The sequence below is a fragment of the Cheilinus undulatus genome, linkage group 20 (genome assembly GCF_018320785.1).
Source record: "Cheilinus undulatus linkage group 20, ASM1832078v1, whole genome shotgun sequence".
Taxonomy (NCBI): domain Eukaryota; kingdom Metazoa; phylum Chordata; class Actinopteri; order Labriformes; family Labridae; genus Cheilinus; species Cheilinus undulatus.
This window is the reverse complement of record NC_054884.1, coordinates 38,465,485-38,493,457: the sequence shown is the minus strand read 5'-3', so window position 1 is coordinate 38,493,457 and position 27,973 is coordinate 38,465,485. Positions and strand designations below refer to the sequence as shown.

The following is a 27,973-nucleotide window of genomic DNA, read 5'->3' as shown; positions in this document are numbered from 1 at the left end:
TTGTGTTGTAGTGTTTTCATCCATACCTCAAGTCATAAATTCTCATTTCAGTGACAACTTTCCAAAATAAAACTGTCTGGACAAATGACTTGTGTTTTGTAGATTTATTACAAACACAGAATTACATCGTACATACAGGGATTAAATAAAAAAAAATCTTTTGACTGAAATTTTTTTAGACATCAAATCATATTACCCGACCATCAACCTACCATGCCAAATGTGTAAGAGCCTTTTTTTCTGCCTATCAGTCACTTCCCAGAGATTTTCATGTAAAAAATGTACTGTGTACATGCCCTTAGCCCAAGGGCATGTACACAGTATACTCTTATCTAATAAAGCATTCGAGTTGTTAAAACACTTCCATCTACACTATTAAGATTCTCAGGACCAATAGCATTTTAAAGGAAGAGGGCAATTTTGAACAGCTTTTCTGTTAGTTTGCTTTTATGTAATTTCAATGTTTTCAATCTGTTTAATAAAACACTTCTTCCAAGGCTTAACTCAGATATAATGTAGTCATACAAATATTCAACCATCTCCATAACGTTTCAGTGCAAGTTATTTATTTATAGCGCTGCGTCAAGATCAAACATGCCGACCTCTCATGCCTGTGTCCAGATTAGGATTAAATGTTTCGTTATAAAGTTTTGTTTTTGTCATTACGAGAGGAATTTTTACTGTTTAATGAGACCTGGAGTTAAATACGCCACAGGATTTATAAACCATGTCCCATTTAACTTAAGTGATCAAGACCATATTTTCACTTCTTGTTGACATAAAATTAAAACGTGTAAATAAAATTAGTTGATATTACTTTGGCATTATAGATTGTAATGATCAGGGATTAAATCAGATGAGAGATTGAACTGAGTCATTCACCAAAGCAAGATACAATGTCTGCGTCATAATTAGGGAGGGAAAACATCTGTCATCCTGAGTGCAGCTGTTTTAATCCCACTCAGGATAAGTTTGGTTTTACAAGGCAAAAACCTCTGGAGGCCTTTATAGACTTATTTAAACTCCTATCCATATCTCTGACCCTTCCTGTCACATCAGTGAGCTGTGATGTCTGCGTCATTTAAAGAATGAGTTGAGGAATAGCAGCTGAGACTCTCAGACCAGCACCCTGGTAGCCTACTGCTGGCACTAAACTCAGACAGAACCCGAGCCCTGGACCAAGCAGAAATCATTGATGCCTTCGCCCTCAACCATAACAACCAGAAGATTGTTTATTATGAAGACATCAAACTAGCGTGTTTTTTCGGCTGCAGTGTGTTAATTAAATACATTTGTGGATTAAGTCACCTGTTTTGAATTGCTCTTATCTCTTAATGCTTATTCATGTTATGGATATAATACGAACTGAGCCTTTAGTTGGCTTTAAAGATGCAGTTTTGTTGACTGGCAGCAGAAACCGGTGGATTTTTGTGACTAAGGCTGTAGTGTGCGTGTGTAAAAGGCGCGGGCCGCACTAACACTTCACTTTGATGTCAAGTGGAGGGCCAAAAAATATCTTCCTGTGGGTCGCAATTGGCCTGCGAGTTTGAGACCCATGGTGTACTATAACTCCAACCCTGTCTTCTTCAACAGAACAGTAACATCACAGAGACGTCAATAAGTAACAAGGAGTCCCCCCCCCCCCGTCTCATTTTCCAAATGACAGAAATCTGTTGTGGCGACAGAGAACTTTAATCCATGTATATATCAGGTAGCTCATCTGAATTAGTGGAGTCTGTAAAATGACATTAAAAAAACTCAGTCTGCTGCAACAAATAGCATGACCGCTATAAAAAATATCTGGATCAAAAACAAAGTTAACTAAGATGTACAAAGCTCCAAAAAAGGTTTGGACTTGGCACAGACTTGGAAGGAACACAGAAAAAGAAATACATGTTCCATGGCGAAGAAGTCCTAAGGGAAGAAAAATAATTAAAAGAAGAGAGAATAAGAAAAGACTTGATGAGAGGAGTAAGAAAACCCTAAGGAAAAGACTAAAAGACTGCATGTGCTCTGAAACACTTCACCTTAGACCCAGAGGGGAGGAGCAGGTTCTTCTGAGCCTCCCCAAATCCCTAGATCAAATATCGTGTCTCAAACCCACTCTTCATCGAATTAATAATTTACAATGAGGCAAGTAGGAATAGCATACGGTTATAAAATTCTAGAACAGTGATACTCAACCTGCAGCTCTCGAACTGCATGTGGCTCTTTAGTGACCAATTGCGGCTCTTTAATGGCTTATGTTAAATAAAAAAATCCTCCCGAAATCCTCTATAAAGGTGAAAACTGTCAGCAGTAAAGACTCATTGCAAGAAGTCATATCAATAAATCTAAGTCCGCACAAAGTGACAGACTTTAACTTCCAAATTCAAATGAAAACTTGCATGTTACTACTGTCGGGTGCACCCAGGACAGAGGAACGTCCATATGTAACAGGCAGAACTATACCTGAATAATAGTAAATGGAGTGATTAAAAATCCCTAACCACCCTCCTATCCCTCCTGAAAGCTGTAGGATTAAACTACCCCTATCCTGGGGGATGACTCCTATTTTAATCAAGAATTAAGGCAGTTAACTCCAACTTCGTACTGGAAACTCAACCATTTATTAAAACGAGAGTAAGAAATAAAAATGTAGAGCAGAAACTCACAATTTCTCTTATTAAGAGACTTAACAATTCTCTGCAAACACAGACAAGTAGGAAAACCTTTAGGCCTAAATCTGTATCTGGCGATACCTCTAACAACTTAACTCTCACCGGTGAGGCTTATCCTAACACTGCCTACTCATAATAGGGCTTTGACATATAACCCTTAAGTAATCACTTTACTGGTGGGGACTGTAAACCCCCTGTAATGTTGATATCACAAAGAAAATGTAAACAAACGAATACAAGTGAATGTATTATTTTAACAACTGCAGACAAAAGCAGTTATTTAGCTGCAGGAATCACCTCAACTAAATAATTGAGTGATTGGAACTCTTAGCAGTGATTAAACAGTATCTTTACCACAGAACAGTCCATCCATTCCCTTAGTAAGACACCAGTTCAGAACTGGCTTCACAGATGTTCTGTTGTTTTTCCTGCGTGCTTAATGTTCCAAGGTGGCAGGGTAATATTGTCAGTTTTGTTTACTCACAACCTTTGTAGAACATCTTGTACGTGGGCAGAAGGATGGCAGAGGGCGGAATCTCCCGAGCAGAGAGAGAGAGTGAGGGGAAAGTGTTCATCAAAGGAAAACGCCGCTGTCCTCAGCGCCGAAGTCACGTCCAAAACCCTTGCGCTCCAATTCTCCTGATAGCAGAGTTACAACGTAGAAGAATGTCCTCAGGAACGAGACTACAACCTGGCTTAACTTTAACTTTTGCTCCTTCTCTAAAAGGCTTCTGCCTCACCTAAACAGACTTGAACTGAACAACTGCGCCACTTCCTTGTGAGGAGAATGTAACTTAGCCACGGCTAACAGTAGCTTGCAGACCTGGTCCTCCTCTGCTCGTGGGTCCTCTTCCAGCACTCATGGAACGAGTCAGCGCACTAACCGAGACTTTACCGCAACTACACGTTACCGCGGTCACTCATCACATTTTCCACTTCAAAATAGTCTCAGGTTGCTACTAACAGAGTCACAGAACTACAGTAAATGTCCAAAATATGAAATATAAATACCCGAACAGACACCCATAATTCATTAGCTCTTTGAAAGCTTCTCATAGCTCTAAGTCGGCACATTCAGATATTTTCAAGACTTCAGTCCAGGTGGAAATTGCATAAATAAAAACTAATGCTGGGCATAGATTAGTTTTTTAAATCTAGATTAATCTCACTGCAATCCTGTAGTTAATCTAGATTAAAATGCTAGATTTGAATTTTGCTGAAGACATTAAAAAATTGCTTGACCTATCTAAATATTAAGGAAAGTGCATCACAGACTGCTTGAGAACACCCCGCTTGCTCACCACTGAACCCTCACTTTAAACACCAAAGTTTGCTTATTTATCATGTGGATTTCAACCATGGAAATATAACCAGTGCTCTAAGTGGAAAAAAATAAGTGCTGGTACTCTCTTCTCACACAATCCCACAACTAATTTGGCCGGTATGGAGCAAAAATCATACACTCATATAAATTATATACTGTACATGAAAAGTAAAAAGGCCTTTAAATGAAACAAATTAGAAATATCAAATACAGTGAGTTTAATAGTTGGTCTTTGTCACCAAATGTAGAGATTACTCAGACCCTCCCCTCACTGACACCCTGAGTCTCTGCTCCGTCTGTGAGCACTCTTTGTCACCATATATCCAGACTTTTGTCTTTGTCAGTAAGTCAGCTGTTCTTTAAGCAAAACTACAGCCCTTGATCCTTTGACCAACAGTCTGCTCAGTCATTTTAAATACTGTTACTGAATATTTTTGTTGAGGTCTTGTTCAGTGGCAGTACTAACAGGTGTCAGTGGAGCATCAAGCTCCGTGGAGCGGGTGCTGTGCTTGCGCGCTGCGTTACTGTCCAGGAGAGGTGAACGATATAATCTCTGGTTTCCCTCCAACAGTGGCAGGTGAGCTCACCTGGATTCTTGTTCAGATAAAAACTTCACGGAACACAGCAGGACGAGCACCGTGTGCCACAGAATGCATCTATTTAGATGCAGTCATGAATCATCTAGTAAAGCTGTCAGCTGCAGTCATGAATCATCTAGTAAAGCTGTCAGCTGTCTAAGGTAAAGGAGAGCATACCGGTACTTGCCGGTTAGCTGGAAGAAGTCCCGGTATGCCAAGGGGCAAAATTTAGAAGTGCTGGTACTGCGTACCGCTGCATACCAGCCCACTTAAAGCACTGAATATAACAGATAGATGGGTGAATGATGATTCAGATCAGCGCCTGTTCTCTCTTGCTCGCTTACCACCGCCCGACCCTCCTCTCTCTCTCTCTCTCTCTCACTCTGAACCTCACTTCAACACCGTAGTTTCCATGATATCAGTCATGGAAATATAACAGATAAAGGTATACATTTGTAGCCTACTCACAGGTCATAACAGAGACAGAATTAAAAAGTTGTTCTTCATCTCTCCAACTTGTCTCAGTGCTGTGACGAGCATGTGCTGTATGAAGCTCTCTGTCAGGATGGATCCAGGGGGATTTTAAAGGAGTGACGGACAACAAAATGTCCAGCACAACCTCTGGTTTGTGCTTATGTGCAAACAACATGTAATATCAACTACTGGTTGTAATCACACACCCAAGCATCCACTCTTTCATTAAAAACAGACATTGTCCAGTTCAGCGGAGCGTAAGCCTGCTCACAGCAGACCCAAACCTCCGCCCTCCTCCCATTGGAAATGACTGGAGGCATGTTGGTAGCCTACTACATGTGCTCGGCAGTGTGTCTGTAAGCCCCTTTAGTGAATAGATTAACGTGTGATAATTTTCTTATCGCGCGAGAAGAGTCTTGTGTTAATGTAACACGTTAACACCGTTAACGCCCCAGCAATAATAAAAACATATGCTTATATCTGTGAAATATCCTTTCTTCTGACACTATACAGACATTTTAATGTGGCCTATTTCATCCCATTTAACAACACAATAATCCACCAATTCACTGTTTCATTTCAAATATGGATAGAGTGATCATCGCATGCCCAGTTTTGGATGGTGGCTCTTGCAATAGTATTTTTAAGACAATGTGGCTCTTGGGTAGAATAAGGTTGAGTATCACTGTTCTAGAATAATATTACATCACAGTTCAACAAGAAGAACAATGTAACTGAAAGCATTTAGACATAAGGACATAAAGGAGGTTGGCCACGTGGAGATGTGTGGCGACTGATATCGGGCATTAGATGGCACTGTTGGTCCATGGAAGACACTGATTAAAACTCAGGCTTTTGGTTCTTCTTTCATTTGAGGGTTACAAATATCAGAAACATATCATAGTGTTCCAATTCTTATATCTAAGAAGAATATAAAAATGTCCTGTTGAAAAAGTTATGTTTACAGTATTTATGGGATTTCCAGTCCATACAGTTTGAGTCCTTCAGAAAGAACGCAAGTTATTTACGACCCATCTGGTTTTGTTGTTTGTCCAGAGATGGGAAGCACTGGCCAATCAGAGAGTACCATTGTTGGGGTGTGAAACTGTCTTTTGTGATCTGTCTTGAATCGGGAGTGCCAAGTTTGGCTCCCCTAAGTATAAGAAAGAGAATTCTGAGAGACCTGCCACATGTTTGGGAAGTTTAGCCATTATTGTCTGCATGAAATTTCACATGCTTGTCCAAAGAACTTCTATTTGTGAATGATGTTCCACAGGTACCACAGGTGTACGGCTTTGTATTTGTGTGAGTACTAATGTGCGACTCAATTTGAATTTCTGACCAAAACTTTTTCCTCAGGTACTGCAGGAGCTGGGCTTCTCACCTGTGTGTGTTCTCATGTGGACTGTCAAATTACTTTTACTGCCGTAAATTTTTTTGCATATTGTGCAGGTATGGGGTTTTTCACCTGAATGTATTTTTAAGTGATTTTGCAAATTACATTTTTGTGTGAACGATCTTCCACAGGTATCACAGGTGAACAGCCTTGTACCTGTGTGGATAAGAATGTGATGATTCAAATGTGATTTCCTACAGAATCTTGTTCCACAGGTGCCGCAGGAGTAAGGCTTCTCACCTGTGTGTGTCCTTATGTGGGCTGTCAAATGAGCATTTTGTGCGAATGCTGTACCACAGGTGCCACAGGTGTACGGTTTTGTACCTGTGTGAGTGTTAATGTGCAGATTCAAATTTGATTTCCTACGGAATCTTGTTCCACAGGTACCGCAGGAGAAAGGCTTCTCACCTGTGTGTATCCTCATGTGGACAGTATAATCGTGTTTTAGTCCAAAAGATTTGTTGCACATTGTGCAGGTATGTGGTTTTTCACCTGTATGGATTTTTAAGTGTCTTTCCAAACTATATTTATGTGTGAATGATCTTTCACAGGTATCACAGGTGTATAACTTTACACCTGTGTGAGAAAGAATGTGCCGATTCAAATCTGATTTCTGACAGAAACTTTTTCCACAGGTGCTGCAGGAGTAAGGCTTCTCACCTGTGTGTGTCCTTATGTGGGCTGTCAAATGAGCATTTTGTGCGAATGATGTACCACAGGTGCCACAGGTGTATGGTTTTGTACCTGTGTGAGTTTTAATGTGCAGACTTAAATGTGATTTCCTATGGAATCTTGTTCCACAGGTGCTGCAGGAGTAAGGCTTCTCACCTGTGTGTATCCTAATGTGGACAGTCAAATCGTGTTTATGTCTAAAAGATTTGTTGCACATTGTGCAGGTATGTGGTTTTTCCCCTGTATGGATTTTTATGTGGCTATCCAGTTGACTTTTACTTGTGTATGATCTTCTACATGTGCCACAGGTGTATGGCTTTGTACCTGTGTGAGTTTTAATGTGCAGATTCAAATGTGATTTCCTATAGAATTTTTTTCCACAGGTGCTACAGGAGTAAGGCTTTTCACCTGTGTGTGTTCTCATGTGGTCTGTCAAAGAACTTTTATGTTTGAAAGACTTATTGCACATTGTGCAGGCATGTGGTTTTTCGGCTCTATGGATGTGTATGTGCCTATCCAAACGGCTTTTATTGTTGAATGATCTTCCACAGGTACCACAGGTGTGCGGCTTGGTACCTGTGAAAGTACAAATTTGCCGATTCAAGGCTGATGTATCATTCTCCCCCTGTTTGATCCACTCTCCCTCCTGCTCCTCTTTCAACTGTGGAGCCTCTGGCTCCTCCTGGTCCAGATTGGACTTCCTCTCCTGGTGACAGAGCTGCTGCTCCTCATCCTCCTCCTCCTTACACACATGTTGCTGTGGGGCATCTGGAGATACAAAAGCAAAACAAAGTGAATGTAGAGGAAAAACACAGTGCCAGTATATATCATACAACTGATTGTTAGAGCCTAATGGTCTTAAAATCTCCCATACTGTGTATGAAGTAGATTTAGTTGTTGTCACACTGTTTGTGCTGGGCTCTTCAATGGGCTAGAGCCTATATAACACTTTAATAGTTTTCTGCCTGCTCAGAACGCTTTAACACACCTACCCATTCACACCAGGGCTGGGAAATTAATCACAAATTAGATTAAATCAAAATATGGCCTGCAGACAGTGTAGTATTTCCTGAACCTGAACTGTTTTAAAATACCAGTTTGATACAAGTTTATTTTTGCAGCAGAGGTTTTATGCTCAACACATTATGCATACATTCAAGTGTCTTTTTTTCAAAGGATTTTGCAAAAATCCTACTTTTCCTGTTCATGTATGATTCTATTAATAAAAAACAAAATAATATAAAAAAACTGCATCCTATTCAGTGTAGCAATTGAGATCAAATTTGCTATATGAGAGAAATTGGCTATTAGATAATTTATTTCAAATATTTCATCTCTAATGTATCTAATATTGTGTTGGTTATAATATAGATTTATTGCTTGTGTTTGTTGAAGAATACATTAGATGAGGAACCTAAAAGTAATCACATATCAAATTGCGATATAAGGGAAATAAATTCCCAATCAGATTATTTTACTGGCTTGTTCAGCCCTAATACACACCCATTCACTCCACTCCATTCATACCTCAAGTCATGAATTCTCGTTTCAGTGACAACTTTCCAAAATAAAACTGTCTGGACAAATAACTTGTGTTGTGTAGATTTATTACAAATCACAGGATTACAACATATATATCATGTAGCTCATCTGAATCAGAGGAGTCAGTAAAAAGACATTGAAAAAAAAATCAGTTCTTTGCAAAAAATAGCATGAACACTATAAAAATAGCTAAATCCAAAAAAAAAATAAATAAAAATCAATGAAGATTTACAAAGTCCCAAAAAAGGTTCAGACTTTGTGCAGAATAAGGGAAGAGAGACTAAGAAAAGACTTGATGAGAAGACTAAGAAAAACCTCAGAAAACGGCTAAAAACACTGCATGTGCTTTAAAACACTTCGTTTTAAACAGAGAGGAGAGGAGCAGGTTCTTCTGAGCCTCCTGAAATGCTTAGGAGATCAAATATCGCGTCTCAGACCTACTCTACATCAAATTGATAATTCACTATAAGGCAAGTAGGAATACCATACGGTTATACAATTCTAAAATAATATCACGTCACAGTTAAACATGAAGAACAATGTAACTGAAAGCATTTGGACATAAGGACATAAAGGAGGTTGGCCACATGGAGACGTATGGTGAATGATATCAGGCATTAGATGGCACTGTTGGTCCATGGAAGACTGATGAAACCTCAGGCTTTTGGTTCTGCTTTCATTTGAGGGTTACAAACATCAGAAACACATCATTGCGGTTCAATTCTTATATCTAAGAAGAATATGAAAATGTCCGGTTGAACAAAATTATGTTTACAGTATTATGGGATTTCCAGTCCATACAGTATGAGTCCTACAGAGAGAACACAAGTTATTTAAGACCCATCTGGTTTTGTTGTTTGTCCAGAGATAGGATAACCTGACACGCCAGATGGACTTGTTTCACACATCCATCTGGGAAAGCTTCAATAGGAAACGTTTTGGAAAAGGCAGAGGATTTGAAAAAAACTCTGAGTGTGATTGATGATGAACGTTCTGTCTGTCACATCTCCATGGGCCAAACAGAGCAACAAAACACATGACGTAGCCGCTATCGAGCTGCACGTGCGCTGCCACTGAGGATTAACGCGAAACATGGCGACTATAGATATGTAAGTACTTGACTTTTGTCATTTTCTTCTTTTCATGAAGACATGTCATCAAGTTCTTATAAAACTGGCACTTTAGCAGCATCCACGCTGATCTCTTCCTCCATAACTGCACCAGCTCTTGCTGCTGCTTGTTTCCGTCATGACACTGTGTGCCTGAAAGTACTGCCCCTTGTCACTGATTGGTCCTGTCACTGTCTAACCGGGCCCAATCGGTTCAGAGGGAAGCTTTGCAAGATGGATTTGCCAGTGAAAAACAAGGAAACGGACATATCCATCTGCTTCGCAAGGGTTAGAGATAGGAAGCACTGGCCAATCAGAGAGCACCATTGTTGAGGTGTGAAACTGTCTGTCTTGTATTAGAGGAGCCAAACTTGACACTCCTAAGTCTAAGAAAGAGAATTCTGAGAGACCTGCCACATGTTTAAGAAGTTTAGCCAATATTGTCTGTATGGACTGTTACATGGCTTTCCAAAGAAACTTTATGTCTGAATGATGTTTCACAGGTACCACAGGTGTACGGCTTCGCACCTGTGTGTGTAAAGCCTAATTTATGCTTCTGCGTTGTGATCATTCATGTCTGATTTCTGATGGAATCTTTTTCCACAGGTGCTGCTGGAGAAAGGCTTCTCATCTGTATGTCTTCTCATGTGGACCGTCAAATAAACTTTTTGTGCGAATGATTTTCCACAGGTGTTACAGGTGTACAGCTTTGTATCTGCGTGAGTACAAATGTTCTGATTCATATGTGATTTGGAATTTTTTAAAAAAAATTTATTTAATGTGCAGACTTAAATGTGATTTCCTATGGAATCTTGTTTCACAGGTGCTGCAGGAGTAAGGCTTCTCACCTGTGTGTGGTCTCATATGGATTGTCAATAAATGTTTATCTCTGAAAGATTTGTTACACATTGTGCAGGTATGTGGTATTTCCACTGCATGGATTTCTTTTCTTTTTTGTTTTTTTTCTTAAAGGTTTATTTTTGGGCATTTTGGGCCTTTATTTGATAGAGGAGAGGATAGTGGATGGAGTCGGTAACAGGGAAGAGAGTGGGGAGAGACATGCCGTAAAGGGCCTCAGGCCGGATTAGAACCCGGGCCACCCGCGTACATGAGGCGGGCACCTTATCCATTCTGCCACCTGCGCCCCTGCACGGATTTCTATGTGACTATCCAACTGACATTTTTGGTTGAATGATATTCCACAGGTACCACAGGTGTACAGTTTCATACCTATGTGAGTAAGAGTGTGCCGATTCAAAGCTGATGTGTCAGTCTCCTTCTGTTTGATCCACTCTCCCTCCTGCTCCTCTTTCATCTGTGGAGGATCTGGCTCCTCCTGGTCCAGACTGGACTTCCTCTCCTGGTGACAAAGCTGCTGCTCATCCTCCTCCTCCTTACACACATGTTGGTGTGGCACGTCTGGAGATACAAAAACACAAAGTGAAGGTAGAGGAAAAATACAGTGCCAGTATGTATCATGCAAATGATTGTTAGAGCCAAAGGGTCTTAAAATACTGTGTATAAAAAGTCCAGATCAGACGAAGAAATAAAATGAAGAACTGTATTGTTATTAAACTGCAGAGAATGAGCTGTACATAAAGCTGCATGAAGATGCACAGTGTAGCAAGTCACAAAAACACTTAAGTTAGGGATGCACCGACAATTTGGCCACTGAAAATTTTTGGCAGAAAATGGCCCAAAAGTGCATTTTCAGTTTTTGGCAGAAAGACTTTTTTCACCAAAACAACAAGGCCGAAACACGATGTTGTGATGATGCATGCAAAAACCGCAGCCAGCATGCGTTTGGATCAGTGGTTCTCAAATAGGGGTACGCGTACGTGAAGGCACTCCAGGGGGTAGGCGAGATTTTAGAATATATGCCGGTTATATAAGAAAAATAGCACCTTTCTTTGCACATCAGGAGCGACACCATTTTGCGAGTATATTACGTACATTCTAAAATCACATTCGTGCGGCGAACGTCTGCGGTGTGTTTTCTCTATCCTCTGATAAACAGGGATATTTATTGGAATGAAGAATAAAATGTTTGTCCCTCTCTGTCCTTCATTCCTCATTTTGTTTCACTGTTTCATTTATGGTGCCAGCCAAGTTTGTAAGAGGAGGGAATGACTTTTCATTCATTCTATGTCAAATATGATCAATAACAGTAATAAGGGAGGACACAGCTGAGGCTCGCTGTGAGAAGAGTTAACTCTCCCCCACAGCGCACAAATTGGCTCACCTGTTTGTGTTCCAGACTGGTCAGAGGAGTCATTTCAGTGAGCTGGGTGATCCGGAGTATTTATAAATCGTATGTCTGAGGTCAGAGAATACTGTGTTGGTAAATATTTCACTAAAGTCCTGTTACTTTAGAAACAGCTCCAGTTGTGTGAGTAGTGCATTTGGCCATGTCGGGCTGCCTGCCTCCCTTCTACCAGGCTACATGAGGCAAAAACACAAGCACTGACTACAGACAGATACACACGTGGACATAATTGTTGGTACCCCTCTGTTAATGTAAGAAAAACCCACAATGGTCACAGAAATAACTTGAATCTGACAAAAGTGATAATAAATAAAAATTCAATGAAAATTAAACAATGAAAATCAGACATAGCTTTTGAATTGTGGTTCAACAGAATTATTTAAAAAAAAACAAACTCATGAAACAGGCCTGGACAAAAATGATGGTACCCCTAGAAAAGATTGAAAATAATGTGACCATAGGGACATGTTCAACCAAGGTGTGTCCTCTAATTAGCATCACAGGTGTCTACAAACTTGTAATCAGTCAGTCGGCCTATTTAAAGGGTGACAAGTAGTCACTGTGCTGTTTGGTGACATGGTGTGTACCACACTAAACATGGACCAGAGGAAGCGAAGGAGAGAGTTGTCTCAGGAGATTAGAAAGAAAATTATAGACAAGCATGTTAAAGTTAAAGGCAAAAAGACCATCTCCAAGCATCTTGATGTTCCTGTGACTGCAGTTGTACATATTATTCAGAAATTTAAGATCCACAGGATTGTAGCTAACCTCCTTGGATGTGGCCGCAGGAGGAATATTGATGACAAATCGAAGAGAGGGATAATACGAACAGTATCAAAAGAGCCCAGAACAACCTCCAAAGACATTAAAGGTGAACTCCAAGGTCAAGGTACATCAGTGTCAGATTGCACCATCCGTCATCGTTTGAGCCAAAGTGGACTTCATGGGAGACGACCAAGGAGGACACCACTGTTGAAAACAAATCATAAAAAAGCGAGACTGGAATTTGCCAAACTGCATGTTGACAAGCCACAAAGCTTCTGGGAGAATGTCCTATGGACAGACGAGAGAAAACTGGAACTTTTTGGCAAGGCACATCAGCTCTATGTTCACAGATGCAAAACTGAAGCATACCAAGAAAAGAACACTGTCCCTACTGTGAAACATGGAAGAGGCTCTGTTATGTTCTGGGGCTGCTTTGCTGCATCTGGCACAGGGTGTCTTGAATCTGTGCAGGGTACAATGAAATCTCAAGACTATCAAGGTATTCTAGAGAGAAATGTGCTGCCCAGTGTCAGAAAGCTTGGTCTCAGTCGCAGGTCATGGGTCTTGCAACAGGATAATGACCCAAAACACACAGCTAAAAACACCCAAGAATAGCTAAGAGCAAAACATTGGACTATTCTGAAGTGGCCCTCTATGAGCCCTGGTCTATTGAACATCTGTGGAAGGAGCTGAAACATGCTGTCTGGAGAAGGCACCCTTCAAACCTGAGACAACTGGAGCAGTTTGCTCATTAGGAGTGGGCCAAAATACCTGCTGAGAGGTGCAGAAGTCTCATTGAAAGTTACAATAATCATTTGATTGCAGTGATTGCCTCAAAAAGGTTCATGATTTATTTTTTGTGAAGAAATGCTGATCTATAACTAAGTTCCTGATTTCAGTTTGAAAAAAGATCTTTATTATGATCCCAAAAAGGGGAATTAAGCTGCATTTTCATAATTAATTATTTACTGGTTTTACCTTCTTTCTAGCTCTATGTTTTTATTTCAAAATTGTTCCAGAGAGACCGCTGCAGCTGATCAGTGTTTTGCACACTTCTGGGTTTAAATGGTTTTATGCCTTTCCACTCACTGTTTTCAATACATTAATTTGAATTCCCACATTTAGTGATGAGATGTGCCATGAGTTTAGTCATGCATTTTTTAACATTTAAAATGTTTTAAAAAAAATCTAATATGTGTAATTTGAAAACGTTTATCAGTTACAAAATTTGATAAATCAGATGGCTGTCACAGCACTCTTTAATGTCTTTCTTTTTGGCCCAAAAGTTTTGTACTTTTTAGGGGTACCTGGCTGAAAAAAGGTTGAGAACCACTGATTTAATGCATACATGAGTGGGGTCAAGTTAAACATTTTATTTTATTATATATTTTGCATTTTTGGAATGTCATTATGTAAATATTTACATAAATTTGTAATTGATTTATTATTTGAAGCATTAATATTAATTTATGCAATTGCAATTGATTTTTGTAAGGTTAGTACACAGTCACAAATGCAATGGTACCAATAATTGACATAATAATTTCTTTGGGTATTTCAGTTTTCAGCCTTGGTTTCCTCATGCCTTGGTTTTCAGTTTCGGCCAAGAATTTTCATTTCGGTGCATCCCTAATTTAAATCTTCAGTAAAGCAAAATTACTCTAAATCCCAGATCAGACCAAAGATTTACAACCAGACAAGCTGAAACTGACAACACAATCAGTTGGTCTGACTGGAGATGTTCTGTCTGGTTGTGTTATGAATCTTGGTGTGAACTGGGCTTCACATGTTACCTTTCTCAGTATGTACCAAAGGAATGATTTTAATGGCAGTAGGGATGGGCAATATGGACTAAAAAATGTATAACGATATTTTACTGTATTTATTGCGATAAAAATATAAATCACAATAAAAAATAGCACCATTCAACACAATCTTTTCAGCTAGGTAAAATGTATCAAATGGGCTGCTTAACTACACCAGCTATATTAAATATAGATTTATAAATCAGTGATGTACGATAGGAATTTTTTCCGAGAACCGATAATTTCCTACTCCTGATAACCGATAAGAACGGATCATTTTTTTCTCAGTTGTTGATTTTAAAAAAGAAGTTTATTTGATGTATTTGTGCACATCTGGGGGTAAAAGGAGGTTAATATGTAATGAGCAAAGATCTCTATAATGAATTCTAACTGACATCACTCATGTTTACATCAAAAAACAAAGAACTATTCTGACTTTACAACTGTATTTGTTAACTTTTTTTTAAGTTAAATATTTGTGTACCAAAGTACAACATACACAAACAACTAACATACGTTTTTCCACATTATGCCTGAAATGAATTTAAGTATCTTGTCAAGTGATCAAATCTGAAATTTCAAACAACTAAACAAGAATTCAGCTCTTATGTCAAATATGACATGAAACCAAATGATAACAGGCTGTCATGATTAACAAATGGAAATGTTTGGGGGGGGGTCTCTTTTTTGTTTTTCTGCATGAGTCAGAAATAAAGAGAGATAATATTTTACATAAAGATTAAAAATATGCACTGACATAAGTCAGATCAGAAAAAGGTTAAGAATGTAAAGTCCACTGTGGTCTGTGGGTAAACTTTGGTTCCTAATGTCGATCAGACTGAATGAAACCACATCGAACAGAGCAGGCAGGGATACGTCTATGACGGCAGCAGTGGATCAGGAGACTGTCAGACTGATTGTTTCATTTATATGCATTGCACCTCTTGGCTCTGGCAAACTTTCGGCTGTTTCCAATGACTGCTGAATCAACCCTCTACCTAGCTTTGGCTTGGTCCTAATGCCTGCAACTCGTGGCTACTGCCACTTCGTTTTAACGTTGTTAGGATGAAGACTTTTAAACAACTTATAAAATCCATTGTGTTAGGACTTTTTTCCACTCTTTGGGATCTTTGTGGGGCAAGTTTTACAAACACTGTTGTGTTATCCTTCCTGTAAATACTGAATAACTCCGCCGTTTTATTAGCCCCTATTAGCCTCTTAGCACTGAGGCTGCTTCCTCTTCTTCTCTGGTGTTTAACAGCATGTCACGTATTGCGGTGCCACCTACTGTTTCGGAATGTGTAGTCTTGTGAGAAAGTAAACAAATGCCTTTATAATAGATGGATTTTATCGGTTAATATTTGATTATTGAGATAATAAAAATATGTAAAATACATGCAATATCGGCCGATAATTTATTGGTGCCAATAATTATCGTTCATCCCTAATATAAATATATCCATTTTTATATAAATATATCGATTCATGTAGGGATATTTAAGTAAAAAAGAAACAATGTCTCTTCTACATTTAAGAGATTCAAAGAGAAATTTAGTTGGAAATAGTACAAAGAATGTTCCAACTTGGGACATCATTAAAATTATCATGGTTTGCATTAAAAACTGACCCTAAACTAGAAGTATTTACAATACTATTTAACCTCCATGTTGCCCATCCTGGATATGTCCAGTTTGCCTCTATCTCTAGCGTTTAAAGACCCTGTAAAGTGAAATCCAAAGTTTTTGTCTTAACACTCTAGATATGTTGGAATATGGTTGCTGTAAACATGTGAAAACACTGAGCTCTACATGTGACTGAATTCTGGATTTAGGCCATTTCACCTCTTTCCTGGCTTGGTTTCATGTGGGTGGGGCCAATATGTGGGCTCATGATGTCATGAGCCCACAGTAGGGAATGACCCCACCCCTCTAATACTACAATATTGTGGAAGGAAGCAGTCACCTGGAGCAAGGACTTCTGGGATTATTTTGTGAAAAGGAATTCACTCTTGTACGGTTCTGTAATGGTCATGTTTCATTGCAAAGTTATAGTTTTGCATGTTTTGTTTATTGGTTCATGTTTTTAGGGGAAAATATTTATCCAAGTATGACACCATGAGTGAGGGGGTTAATGCTGCAGACTACCCTGCCTGTATGTGTCTTTATCTGTGGTTCTAGACAAAAGATAGCTGCTCATGCTTACTGCATGAGGGTTTGTTAAACTCATTCAACTTATCTATGAGCCACTCCTCATCACAGTTAGCCTCAATCTAAAATCACAGAGCAGTTCATCTCAGTACAGTCTGTAGGACTGCACTGAGCCACAGTGGTCTATGGATCATTCAAAGTATCATAGCAGAGATTTGAAGACTTTTTGTCTTCTCCTAAGGTCAACAAAAGGTAAAGAGACAGGCTAGTGGCGTGAGTGCTTTCCTCCATTCAGATTGAAACATTTTTAAAACCTGAGAGGATCAAATTCCTCCTGAGTGAGCGTGACTCTGAGCTCATTCAACAGACACGCCCACACCATCCTGGGGCAGATGTTACTGCCTCATTTTTCATGACTTGAAGCTTATTATTTATAAACTTCGAGATGCTTTATTTGACTGAAATTTGACCCGCGAGTTCATAACACAGTGATCTATCATACAACAAACCTAAATAGAGATTTATTTTTACTTTACAGGGTCTTTAAATACAAAATACAGTCTGATATCCTCTTTTTAGTCTGGTGGTTCCTTCAGTGGAGCAGAGCTGCCAGGCTCCACCATGTTTGTTTTTACAGAGATAAGTCGCTTACTGCAAATCCAAGTTGAAACTCTTGTTAAATTAATAAAAATAAAAATAAGTACATTTGATACATTATTTTTAACTAAGTTTGATTTATTCCATGATGTATAATTACACTGAATCAGGGTCCAAAACTAACTTTTTGGTAAGTGAATATTTTACCAGCCAACCAAGTAAAAATTGCTTTTAAGTGTTGTTATTTGCTATCAGTATTATTTAACATGTCATTTGGGTCTTGTGTGCAATTCTCAATCAATATTTTAATAGTATGCTCTAATACTAGCAATAATGTATGCTAAAAGAGACCAAAAGTGAGTAAAAAGACCCTTATTATGTGTAGAACAACAAATGAACTTGCTTCTGTTGATTCTTGTTTTTATAACGTCACAATTCCAACCCTCTTCCTTTATCTGGGCTAGGCAAAATGACTCAGGAGATACTCTGTCAGAGTTACTTTAAAATTTATTTTTGGTTTATCATTTATTTATTATTCTATTTTTCTTAGAAGTTTTCTTATTTTTGGTTTAGTTTTAAACCTTATGGTCCACCTTAAACCTTAAGAGCCTAAAACAAATCAATTTTTTTTTTGTATACAGTCTTCAATAACAATGTAAGTAACCAAATAAGTGTAAATGTTGAGCCATAAGTGTTTCTACAGATAAAGCCTTCTGTAAATGATTTTATTTTGAAAGTTTTTTATTGATTTAAGCTAAGGTAACTTTACTTCCTGTTTAACAGTAGCAGATTTTTACTTTGAAAGCACCAGAAAGGAAGTGACTAAAGTAACACAAGGTAACTTGACTACAATGAAAAAGTTAACGGGCAATGTAAACAAAGAGAGCTATGGTAGAAAGTCAAGACCTAGCACCCCCTGTGCAGGCATTAAGCTCTTACAGTGAATTTTTGTGCTTTTGTAACTTCTGCAGCTACAATTTGATTTTGTCAAGTTCAAATAAATCACGAAAATCATCAGAGAGTCAACTGTCATTCATTCAGGAGGGATGCTACGAACAATCTAAATGGACTAAAAGACAATAGAAAAACTGTCAAGGCGCCTTCACAGGGTGGTTAATCTGTAGTCTGGACATGGAGAGCATCTTCTGCTCTGACCGCAGCTGGGACTGCTGGGCGAGGAGTGGGCTGCCCGTCAGTGCTTTGGGACAGGGAGGGGCCCACGGCAGCTCCTGCTGCTAATGGAGGTAGCTCCTCATTTAGCAACAAACTCATCCTCTGTTTCATCTCCGCCTTCAGCCATGTTTGTTATGTTTCTGGACGCGAGTTACGAGTGCGTCACAGTCGATGACGAAAGTGTGCGTGGAAATGGCAAACACATACCTCATCAGCAATAGTTTATCGTTATTATTGATGAACGCCGTTTTCTCATCGTGGAAAGTTTTTTCGCGTTGTACCACAAACAATAAGATATTGCCCATTCCTAAATAGCAGCAATATGGTAACATAACAAGCAACTTTAACAGTAACATGACCTAACACTAGTCATGATAAAGTAGAGGAGTCAAAGTCTCTTCTAGCAGATCTCAGATATCAAAGGTACAGCTTCTCAGCAGTGTCAGCTCTTCTCTCATGAACCATCAAGTCAGCACCAATTCTGAGAGACCTGCCACATGTTTAGGAAGTTTATACATTATTGTCTGCATGGATCTCTAACCGCTTGTCCACAAAACATTTCTATGTGAATGATCTTACACAGGTACCACAGCTGTGCGGCTTCGTACCTGTATAAGTAATAATTTGCAGATTCAAAGCTGATGTGTCAGTCTCCTCCTGTTTGAGCTGCTCTCCCTCCTGCTCCTCTTTCATCTGTGGAGTCTCTGGCTCCTCCTGGTCCAGACTGGATTTCCTCTCCTGGTGACAGAGCTGCTGCTCATCCTCCTCCTCCTTACACACATGTTGCTGTGGGACGTCTGGAGATACAAAAACAAAACAAAGTCAGGGGGAGGAAGCATGTCATTAGTGCCACTATACAACTGTTTGTTCAGCCAAAATGTTTTATACCTATTCAATACTACATACTACAATACAATACTACAATACTACATTCTCTGATATTTTAAAGACTGATCATGAAAATAGGACAAAGTTAACATGTGAGTACACATGTTGCAGTTTGATCTATGGAGAGGCACTGCAACCTCAATTTGGTGAAGATTTTGGTGTAAGAACCTGGGTTTTTCATTGGATCAGTTACCCTGGATCATCAAACAAAAGGCTTGACATTGATCCCTTCTTCTGTGAGGTACAATATCCCTCTGGACTTCTTCGTAGCCAAAAAGGCCTCATTGATTTCCATTAAAACAACAATTTTTAAATCTCATTCTCATTACAGATAAAACGTGAAAAACCTGACATTTTTAAATGTATTTTAACAGATTCAAACATTTTTTTAAAATATTAATTTCATAACAGGGCTGCACAGTGGCACAGAGTTAGAACAACAATTCCTCGATAATTCATAAAGTTTGGAAAAAAAGATGGTTAACTATGATGTCAAGTTTTACAGCATATTTAGGCCACAGGCATTTCTTTATGCATTTGTTTCATTTTGGTGTGAACATATTATCTTTATTTCCCTGGTTGTCACTGTAGAACCATTTAAGTCCATCTTATGTGTTTCAGTAGGAAATAATGAAATTTTGAGGTTTGATAGCTTTCACTGTAACCCTGTGTTGGATGTTGTTATACCTCACTAAATTCATTAACACGAGAACATCACAGATCACACACTGCCCAGGAGAATTGTTATGTCAGTTAATTTTGCAAAATAATTTGTTTACAGTGAGAAAAATGTCAACAAAAAGGAAGAATTACAGCAACTGTCCTAAACCATCATCGTTACAAGCCAAACATTAAATCCAAGTTTAATTAGATATTGTTGATGCACTATAATGTCATTTAATACTTTTTAAAACAAATATGTTTTTAAATTTTATCAATATTGAATCAAATTTTGTCAATTCTAAATAAACTGTTCAATGAAATGTAAACTACTGAAACCAATGAAAATGAGTTTTAGGTCTACTTAGTCATGTTTGTGGTGGTCCATTTTTACAAGCCAAACATTGAATCAAAGTTCAAAAAATAAATTGTGTTTAACATGTATAACATGTTACATGCCAAAATCACGTAACTTACATCCAGTAAAAAAAAAACTTTATAAAATAAAGGAAACATATTTCAAGAGACTTATCATTGTACTGATATGTGGGTTAATGTTTGGTCATCTATAATAAGACCTCAGAGTTTCATTTTTCTGCTTTATTTTCATGATAACAGTGATTCTGATGGGGACGCCAAAAGGCACTTTATAGTGATACTGACCCACTCCCCCTCTTGCATATGGCGGTCGCGTGGCGCAACCTCCCCGATGAACGCTAGCAGTCCAGGCGGCCTCTATGTACCCACATCTATGACATTGTCTATTTTATTTCAGTTGTTTTACGTCCTTTACTGTAATGTCGGTCTACACGTGCAACACAAAAAGTTGTGGAGGCTGGCTTGGCCACAGTTAACTAGCTCGATTCCCTTACAACGGAATATGTAAACTAACCGTAGCCCGTTAAGACTCAGTCCAGAAATATCAGTTGTTTTTTCATGTAACATATGAGACCCATATTTCGTCTTGTTAACAGCATCTCTGAGCACAAATACGAAGCAAATATCTTATCTCCTCACCTATTCTGTTGTGAGGTTTCCAAACGATATCCATCATTCTGCGCTGACGGTCGATCTCTGCCTCGTCCTCGACGGCAGCTCTTGTAGCATCGTCACATATTTCCTCAGCTGCAGCATTTGGCCGCTTGTTGACATCTCTAAACCTTTCCACTGAAAACATTTTTGTTTTTTATTCAGGGGTAAAGTTCCTCGGTGTATTCAACAGACTGTAAAAAGAATGGCGCTTGCACATAGACTGCAATAAAAATGGCGCTTGCCCTGCTTCTTCTTCTTCCTTTTAATTTCCGGCAGACTATACGCAACCACGACGCACTACTGCCCCCCATGGTCGTGACGGGAATTGCAGCTCTTTTCAGCGGTCCGAATCATCTGGCGCAGGTCAGTAAAAAAGAGACGACTCTTTCGGCTCCCAAACGGCTCTTTATTAAAGTACCAGTTTGGCCTCATTTAGTTTTAGCAATGGCATCATATATTTGGGCAAGAATTGTATGCTCATTTTTAAAAATGGCTGAAAATAAATAAAATATAATTGTTTTTTCAAAATGTACTCTCTCCCCAAAACAACTTGTGAATCAGCACCTGTCTGGTTCACTTTAACAAGATCTGATAAGTAAGCTTTACAAGGCTTGTTTCCCTATTTTAAATGTGATTAAAACCACACCAATAAGGGCAGTTTCTAGCCTTTATGGTGCCCTAGGTGAACCTACAACTTATTTATTCTGTAGCATGTGCTTTTAAGCTTTTCAAAAAAAAAAAAACAAACAAACAAACCAAAAAAAAAACCCATCTGATTTGTTTTTGTTTGTTTGTTTGTTTGCCCCCCCCCCTCAGTTTGCAACAAGAATGAAATTTCCATGTTGTGGTCATTAGGGTCAATCTGTTAATCAAAATAAGAGATAGTTCTTTTTACATTCATCAATAATCAGAGATAACGTACTTTTATCCAAGTTAAAGACTTAATGTTTTAAATAAACATTAGGGGCATAGACCCCACAAGCCCCCTCTATGGCTCCACCTCTGACTGATGAACTTATCCACCACACAGGATTTACAAATCATATCAGCACAGTGTCAGAAACATAAGGTTATAAACACATTAGGAAATAATCACTGACAGACATATTTCAAGAGCACCTGCAGCAGTTTTTAACAAGAATTATCCTGGTAGCTCAACTAAAAGAACAAAGTTAGAGGGCTGCGTTGGGATCAGGTCTGAATTTAATTTTTGCACTAAAACTGTTTAAATTAGTAAACAGAGCACAGTATAATTCCTCAAATGCACATAGAAGCTTTAAAGCTCTTCATAGCACTGCAGACATACAGTATAAGCATCTCCACTGCTCTGATGTGTGTCATGACACACAGAGACTGGCACAGAGATACTGAGCCATAATACTTTTATTGAAGTGGAAATCCCTTCTATCCATAAGTTTGGCCTCTTTTCATAAAGCATTTAATTTACGGACAAAGACAGGGACAGAGAGGGGCAAACAGAGTAAAAATGAACTCTCAGAGAGAGCTGAATGGAGTGCGCTGCGCTTTTTGGCACTCGTGAACGATGATGAGAAAAATAATTCCACCTACAGCTTCAAAAACAAAGGATGTGTACATAAAGTCTGTAAATATGATCCTGACATTACTGTTATTCATTTAACCAGGGTTAAATTAGTCCAGGCTGCCAGCTGTTACAGCGGACGAGGATGTGAGTGTTTTCTTTTGTGCTTCATTCAGTGAGAAAACTTTGACTAGAACAGTGAAAATCTTATTTTCAAGGACAGTGCTTAAGTGAACGCAGTATTATAATTTCTTAAACTTAACGTAGTTTCTGTCATTCTGTGTATTACATGGATGGTCAGACTGTAGGAGGAATTGGACGCATATGTTGCGGGTACAGATGGGAGGGAGGGATGACACACACTGCACAAGCAGGTGTTAATGATCAGGAAATCAGAGGGAATGGGCAGGTAGGGTGTTAGCTGTCCGACGCAGGGCTCTATCTCTACATCCTGTCTGTTCAGCACTATTTGAACAAGGAAAAAGAAAACTTATTTTCTCTAAACGTCTTCCTCGGCTCCCAGTGTGTGTGTGCCGGGGGCGAACGTTTTGAATCATCATTTACCTTGGAAACCTTCCAAAATTTGTGTAAAATCAAACCTGTTGCAAAAAAAACAACAGGAAATAAAACAACAATTTTGGCATCAGTGTGCAAACATGATTAGAACAACATGAAACAGGCTCATTGTGCAAAGGCCTCTACATGCTGCATTGTGATATGTGCGCTTGTAACAGGAAGAAAGACCAGAAAAAGCAACTGCTGGAAATGATGTTTTGAGCGGACCAATCACAGCCCTTGCGGTCCGCGTCGCGTAGTTAGGAATTGTTGGAGGTGCAGACGCAGAAGCATAAATCAGGCTTAAGAATGTGTCAATCCAAGTGTGATTTCTGACAGAATCTTTTTTCACAGGTGTCACAGGAGTAAGGCGTCTCACCTGTGTGTGTTCTCATGTGGGGTATCAATGCATGTTTTAGTCTGAAAGATTTGTTGCACATTGTGCAGGTATTTGGTTTTTCACCTGTATGGATTTTTAAGTGCCTTTGCAAACTACATTTATGTGTGAATGATGTTCACAGGTACCACAGGTGTACACCTTTATGTCTGATTTCTGACAGAATCCTTTTCCACAGGTGGATCAGGAGACGGTCAGACTGATTGTTTCATTTATTTGCATTGCACCTCTTGGCTCTGGCAATTTTTTGGCTGTTTCCAATGACTGCTGAATCAACCCTCTACCTAGCTTTGGCTTGGTCCTAATGCCTGCAACTCATGGCTACTGCCGCTTTGTTTTAACGTTGTTAGGATTTCCACTCTTTGGGATCTTTGTGGGGCAAGTTTTACAAACACTGTCGTGTTATCCTCCCTGTGAATACTGAATAACTCTGCCGTTTTATTAGCTCCTATTAGCCTCTTAGCACTGAGGCTGCTTCCTCTTCTTCTCTGGTGTTTAACAGCAGGTCCCATATCGCGGCGCCACCTACTGTTTCGGAATGTGTAGTCTTCTGAGAAAGTAAACAAACGCCTTTATTATCGGTGGATTTGATCAGTTAATATTTGATTATTGGAATAATAAAAATATGTAAAATATATTCAATATTGGCCGATAATTTATTGGTGCTGATAATTATCGTTCATCCCTAATATAAATATATCTATTTTTATATAAATACATCGATTCATGTAGGGATATTTAAGTAAAAAAAAAACAATGTCTCTTCTACATTTAAGAGATTCAAAGAGAAATTTAGTTGGAAATAGTACAAAGAATGTTCCAACTTGGAACATCATTAAAAATATCATGGTTTGCTTTAAAAACTGACCCTAAACTAGAAGTATTTACATTACTATTTTACCTCCATGTGGCCCATCCTGGATATGTCCAGTTTGCCTCTATCTCTAGCATTTAAAGACCCTGTAAAGTGAAATCCAAAGTTTCTGTCTTAACACTCTAGATATGTTGGAATATGGTTGCTGTAAACATGTGAAAACACTGAGATCTACATGTGACTGAATTCTGGATTTAGGCCATTTCACCTCTTTCCTTGTGGAAGGAAGCAGTGACCTGGAGCAAGGACTTCTGGGATTATTTTGTGCAAAGGAATTCACTCTTGTACGGTTCTGTAATGTTCATGTTTCATTGCAAAGTTATAGTTTTGCATGTTTTGTTTATTGGTTCATGTTTTTAGGGGAAAATATTTATCCAAGCATGACACCATGAGTGAGGGGGTTAAAGCTGCAGACTACCCTGCCTGTATGTGTCTTTATCTGTGGTTCTAGACAAAAGATAGCTGCTCATGCTTACTGCATGAGGGTTTGTTAAACTCATTCAACTTATCTCATGTTTGTTATGTTTCTGCACGTGAGTTACGAGTGCATCGTAGTTGATGACAAAAGTGTGTATGACGGTTGCAAACACATACCTCATCAACAATAGTTTATTGTTTTTACGATGAATGCTGTTTTCTCATTGTGGAAATTTTTTGTCGAGGTATATCGCAAACAATAAGATATCACCCATTCCTAAATAGCAGCAATATGGTAACATAACAAGCAACATTAACAGTAACAGGACCTAACACTAGTCATGGAAAAGTAGAGGAGTCTCTTTTTTAGCAGATCTCTGATATCAAAGGTACAGCTTCTCAGCAGTGTCAGCTCTTCTCTCATGAACCATCAAGTCCACACCAATTCTGAGAGACCTGCCACATGTTTAGGAAGTTTATACATTATTGTCTACATGGACCTTTAAGTGCTTGTCCAGAAAACATTTCTGTGTGAATTATCTTACACAGGTACCACAGGTGTACGGATCTGTACCTGTATAAGTAAGAATGTGCTGATTCAAAGCTGATGTGTCAGTCTCCTCCTGTTTGAGCTGCTCTCCCTCCTGCTCCTCTTTGATCTGTGGAGGCTCTGGCCCCTCCTGGTCCAGACTGGACTTCCTCTCCTGGTGACAGAGCTGCTGCTCATCTTCCTCCTCCTTACACACATGTTGCTGTGAGACGTCTGGAGATACAAAAACAAAACAAAGTCAGGGGGGAGGAAACGTGTCATTAGTGCCATTATATAACTGTTTGTTCAGCCAAAATGTTTTATACCTATTCAATTCTACATGATATCAATGACACATTAAAACAACAGTTTTTAAATCTCTTTCTCATTACATATAAAACCATGCGATTTGAAGGAATGTTGAGATACTTGACATTTTTAAATGTATCCTAACAGATTCAAATGTTTTTCCAAAATATTAATGATTTCATGACAGGGCTGCACAGCGGCACAGGGGTTAGCGCTGTTGTCTCACAGGAAGAAGGTCCCTGGTTCACAGCCCCCTGTGACCCCCATCGGGATAAGTGGTGTAGAAAATGGATGGATGGACATTGTATTCTCCAGTATCAAGTTGTACATGCTTCCTTGCTGTCCAGTGTTCACACAAAGACAAAAATAACGAACAACAGACCTCCTGCCATCATTGACTTACAATCATCATCAGCTGCGACTCCCCCTCTTGCATATGGCGGAGTGGCTAATCTGGAGAACCGGGAGAATTCCCAGTGGGCCAGGCTGCTCTCAGGGCTGGTAGGGCCACCACACAGTGGTGTTTAACAGGCTACACTGGCGAGGATGAACACAGGCAGGAGCAATATTATTGTTCGAGTAACGTCTCCCCTCACAAACTCTCTCTCTCTCTCTCCTGTGGTTGGTCGAGCAGACCATCCACGTCTGTCTGAATAGACACAAATCCATTACATTGGCTCCATGTTTACCACGTCAGTAGTTGATCCCTCCGACCCAAAGTCAAAGTGAAAATCAAGAGACAGATGGATAATAACTAGAGCGGAGTTGGCAAAAAGTTTGACTAAGAAACGGAGAGCTTCAGAAGCTCACGCTGGCAAATATGCAAATTTATTTTTTCTCATCACAAGCTCACAGCTCGATGTGAACGCACCAGGTGGAGAACACACAGTTGTTGAACACACAACAGCATAAACTGTGCAAGCCACTAAGTGTCAATGAAAAAAACAAATCAATGAATTGTTTGATTTTATAGCCTATATAACAATGTATAAGTACACGACACAATAGCAGCTGTGTTACAAGAACTAAGTGTTAAACATCACCTCTGCAGCTGCTGCCCCTCCAGTCTGCTGCTGCTAAGAAAAGCCTTCACTACTATTAAGAACATGCCGCAAGAATGAACAGGAAGGATTCAGTTAAAGTAAAAAAAAAAAAAAAAAAAAAAAGAGTAGGCTAATGTAGCCTATTGATATGATGTGTAAAGAAAACTAACTTGACTAACAAATGATTGGAAAAAAAGGTTTTTATGCCTTTTTTATGTACAATTGTGAAACCTGTACTTAGAAATTGAGTGGCATAGAAGGTCATAATAATGAAACAGTCAAAATTATGAAATTATAATATAGATTTTTTCTTTTTTCACTGTGGGAACAGGTTTTCATTGACTCAAGAAAATATTTCCTACAGTTTTAAACTTAATTTTTGCATAAGCAGCAGTAGCAGGCCCCAGAATGGAGCTTAGTGTGATTGTTGCTGTCAGTGACACACAAGGCCCAGACTAGATGATGTTCTACAGTGTGAACAAATACACTTAGTGAAATTGTTTCCAGAATTTTTCTACCTGAATGCTAAAAATAAACTTTAATGCTTTTTAAAAAATATTAACAGCCTAATAGAACATTAATATAATTAAAATACGTAATCCTCAATTGACAACTTAAGTGAAAGGCTGTGAACTAAAGTGGGCTGGTCTGAGCCTTGATACTCCAGGGCTGAAAATCAGTCCCACTCTGGCCCTGTCTCTGTGTATCGATATTTATGACTTTGTCTATTTTATTTCAGTTGTTTCACGTCCATTACTGTAATGTCTGTCTACACGTGCACCACAAAAAAGTTGTGGAGGCTGGCTTGGCCACAGTTTTGAAAAACTAGCGGTTAGCTCCATTCCCTTTCAACGGAATATATAAGCTAACCGTAGCCTCTTACGACTCAATCTGGAAATATCAGTTATTGTATGTTTATATAACATATGAGACCCACATTTCGTCTTGTTAACAACATCTCTGATCACAAATACGAAGCAAATGTCGTATCTCCTCACCTATTCTGTTGTGAGGGCTCCAGATGATATCCATCATTCTGCGCTGACGGTTGATCTCTGCCTCGTCCTCGACGGCAGCTCTTGTAGCATCGTCACATATTTCCTCAGCTGCAGCAGTTGGCCGCTCGTTGACATCTCTAAACTTCTCCACTGAAAACATTCTTCTTCTTTACTCAGCTGGAAGGTTTCTCTGTGTTTTCCAAAGACTTTAAAAAGAATGGCG

The 27,973-nt window shown here is 39.1% G+C and overlaps 1 protein-coding gene across 4 annotated transcripts; it reads right to left on the bottom strand.

Annotated features, from left to right (window-relative positions):
* Positions 1 to 134: 134 nt before the first annotated feature.
* Positions 135 to 27,973, bottom strand: LOC121528637 (gastrula zinc finger protein XlCGF57.1-like). Of its 4 annotated transcripts, XM_041816151.1 has the most exons (5): positions 27,751 to 27,973; positions 25,446 to 25,634; positions 19,117 to 19,305; positions 10,986 to 11,174; positions 135 to 7,872 (listed from the first exon to the last, which is right to left on the bottom strand). In XM_041816151.1, the coding sequence occupies exons 1-5, from the start codon at positions 27,908 to 27,910 to the stop codon at positions 6,392 to 6,394; spliced, it is 2,208 nt and encodes a 735-aa protein (XP_041672085.1). In that variant the 5' UTR covers positions 27,911 to 27,973; the 3' UTR covers positions 135 to 6,391. The 4 variants fall into 4 exon arrangements, with proteins under 4 accessions (XP_041672085.1, XP_041672088.1, XP_041672089.1 ...); XM_041816154.1 differs by lacking the exons at positions 25,446 to 25,634; positions 27,751 to 27,973 and adding an exon at positions 21,074 to 21,297; XM_041816156.1 differs by lacking the exon at positions 135 to 7,872 and having other exon boundaries at positions 9,988 to 11,174.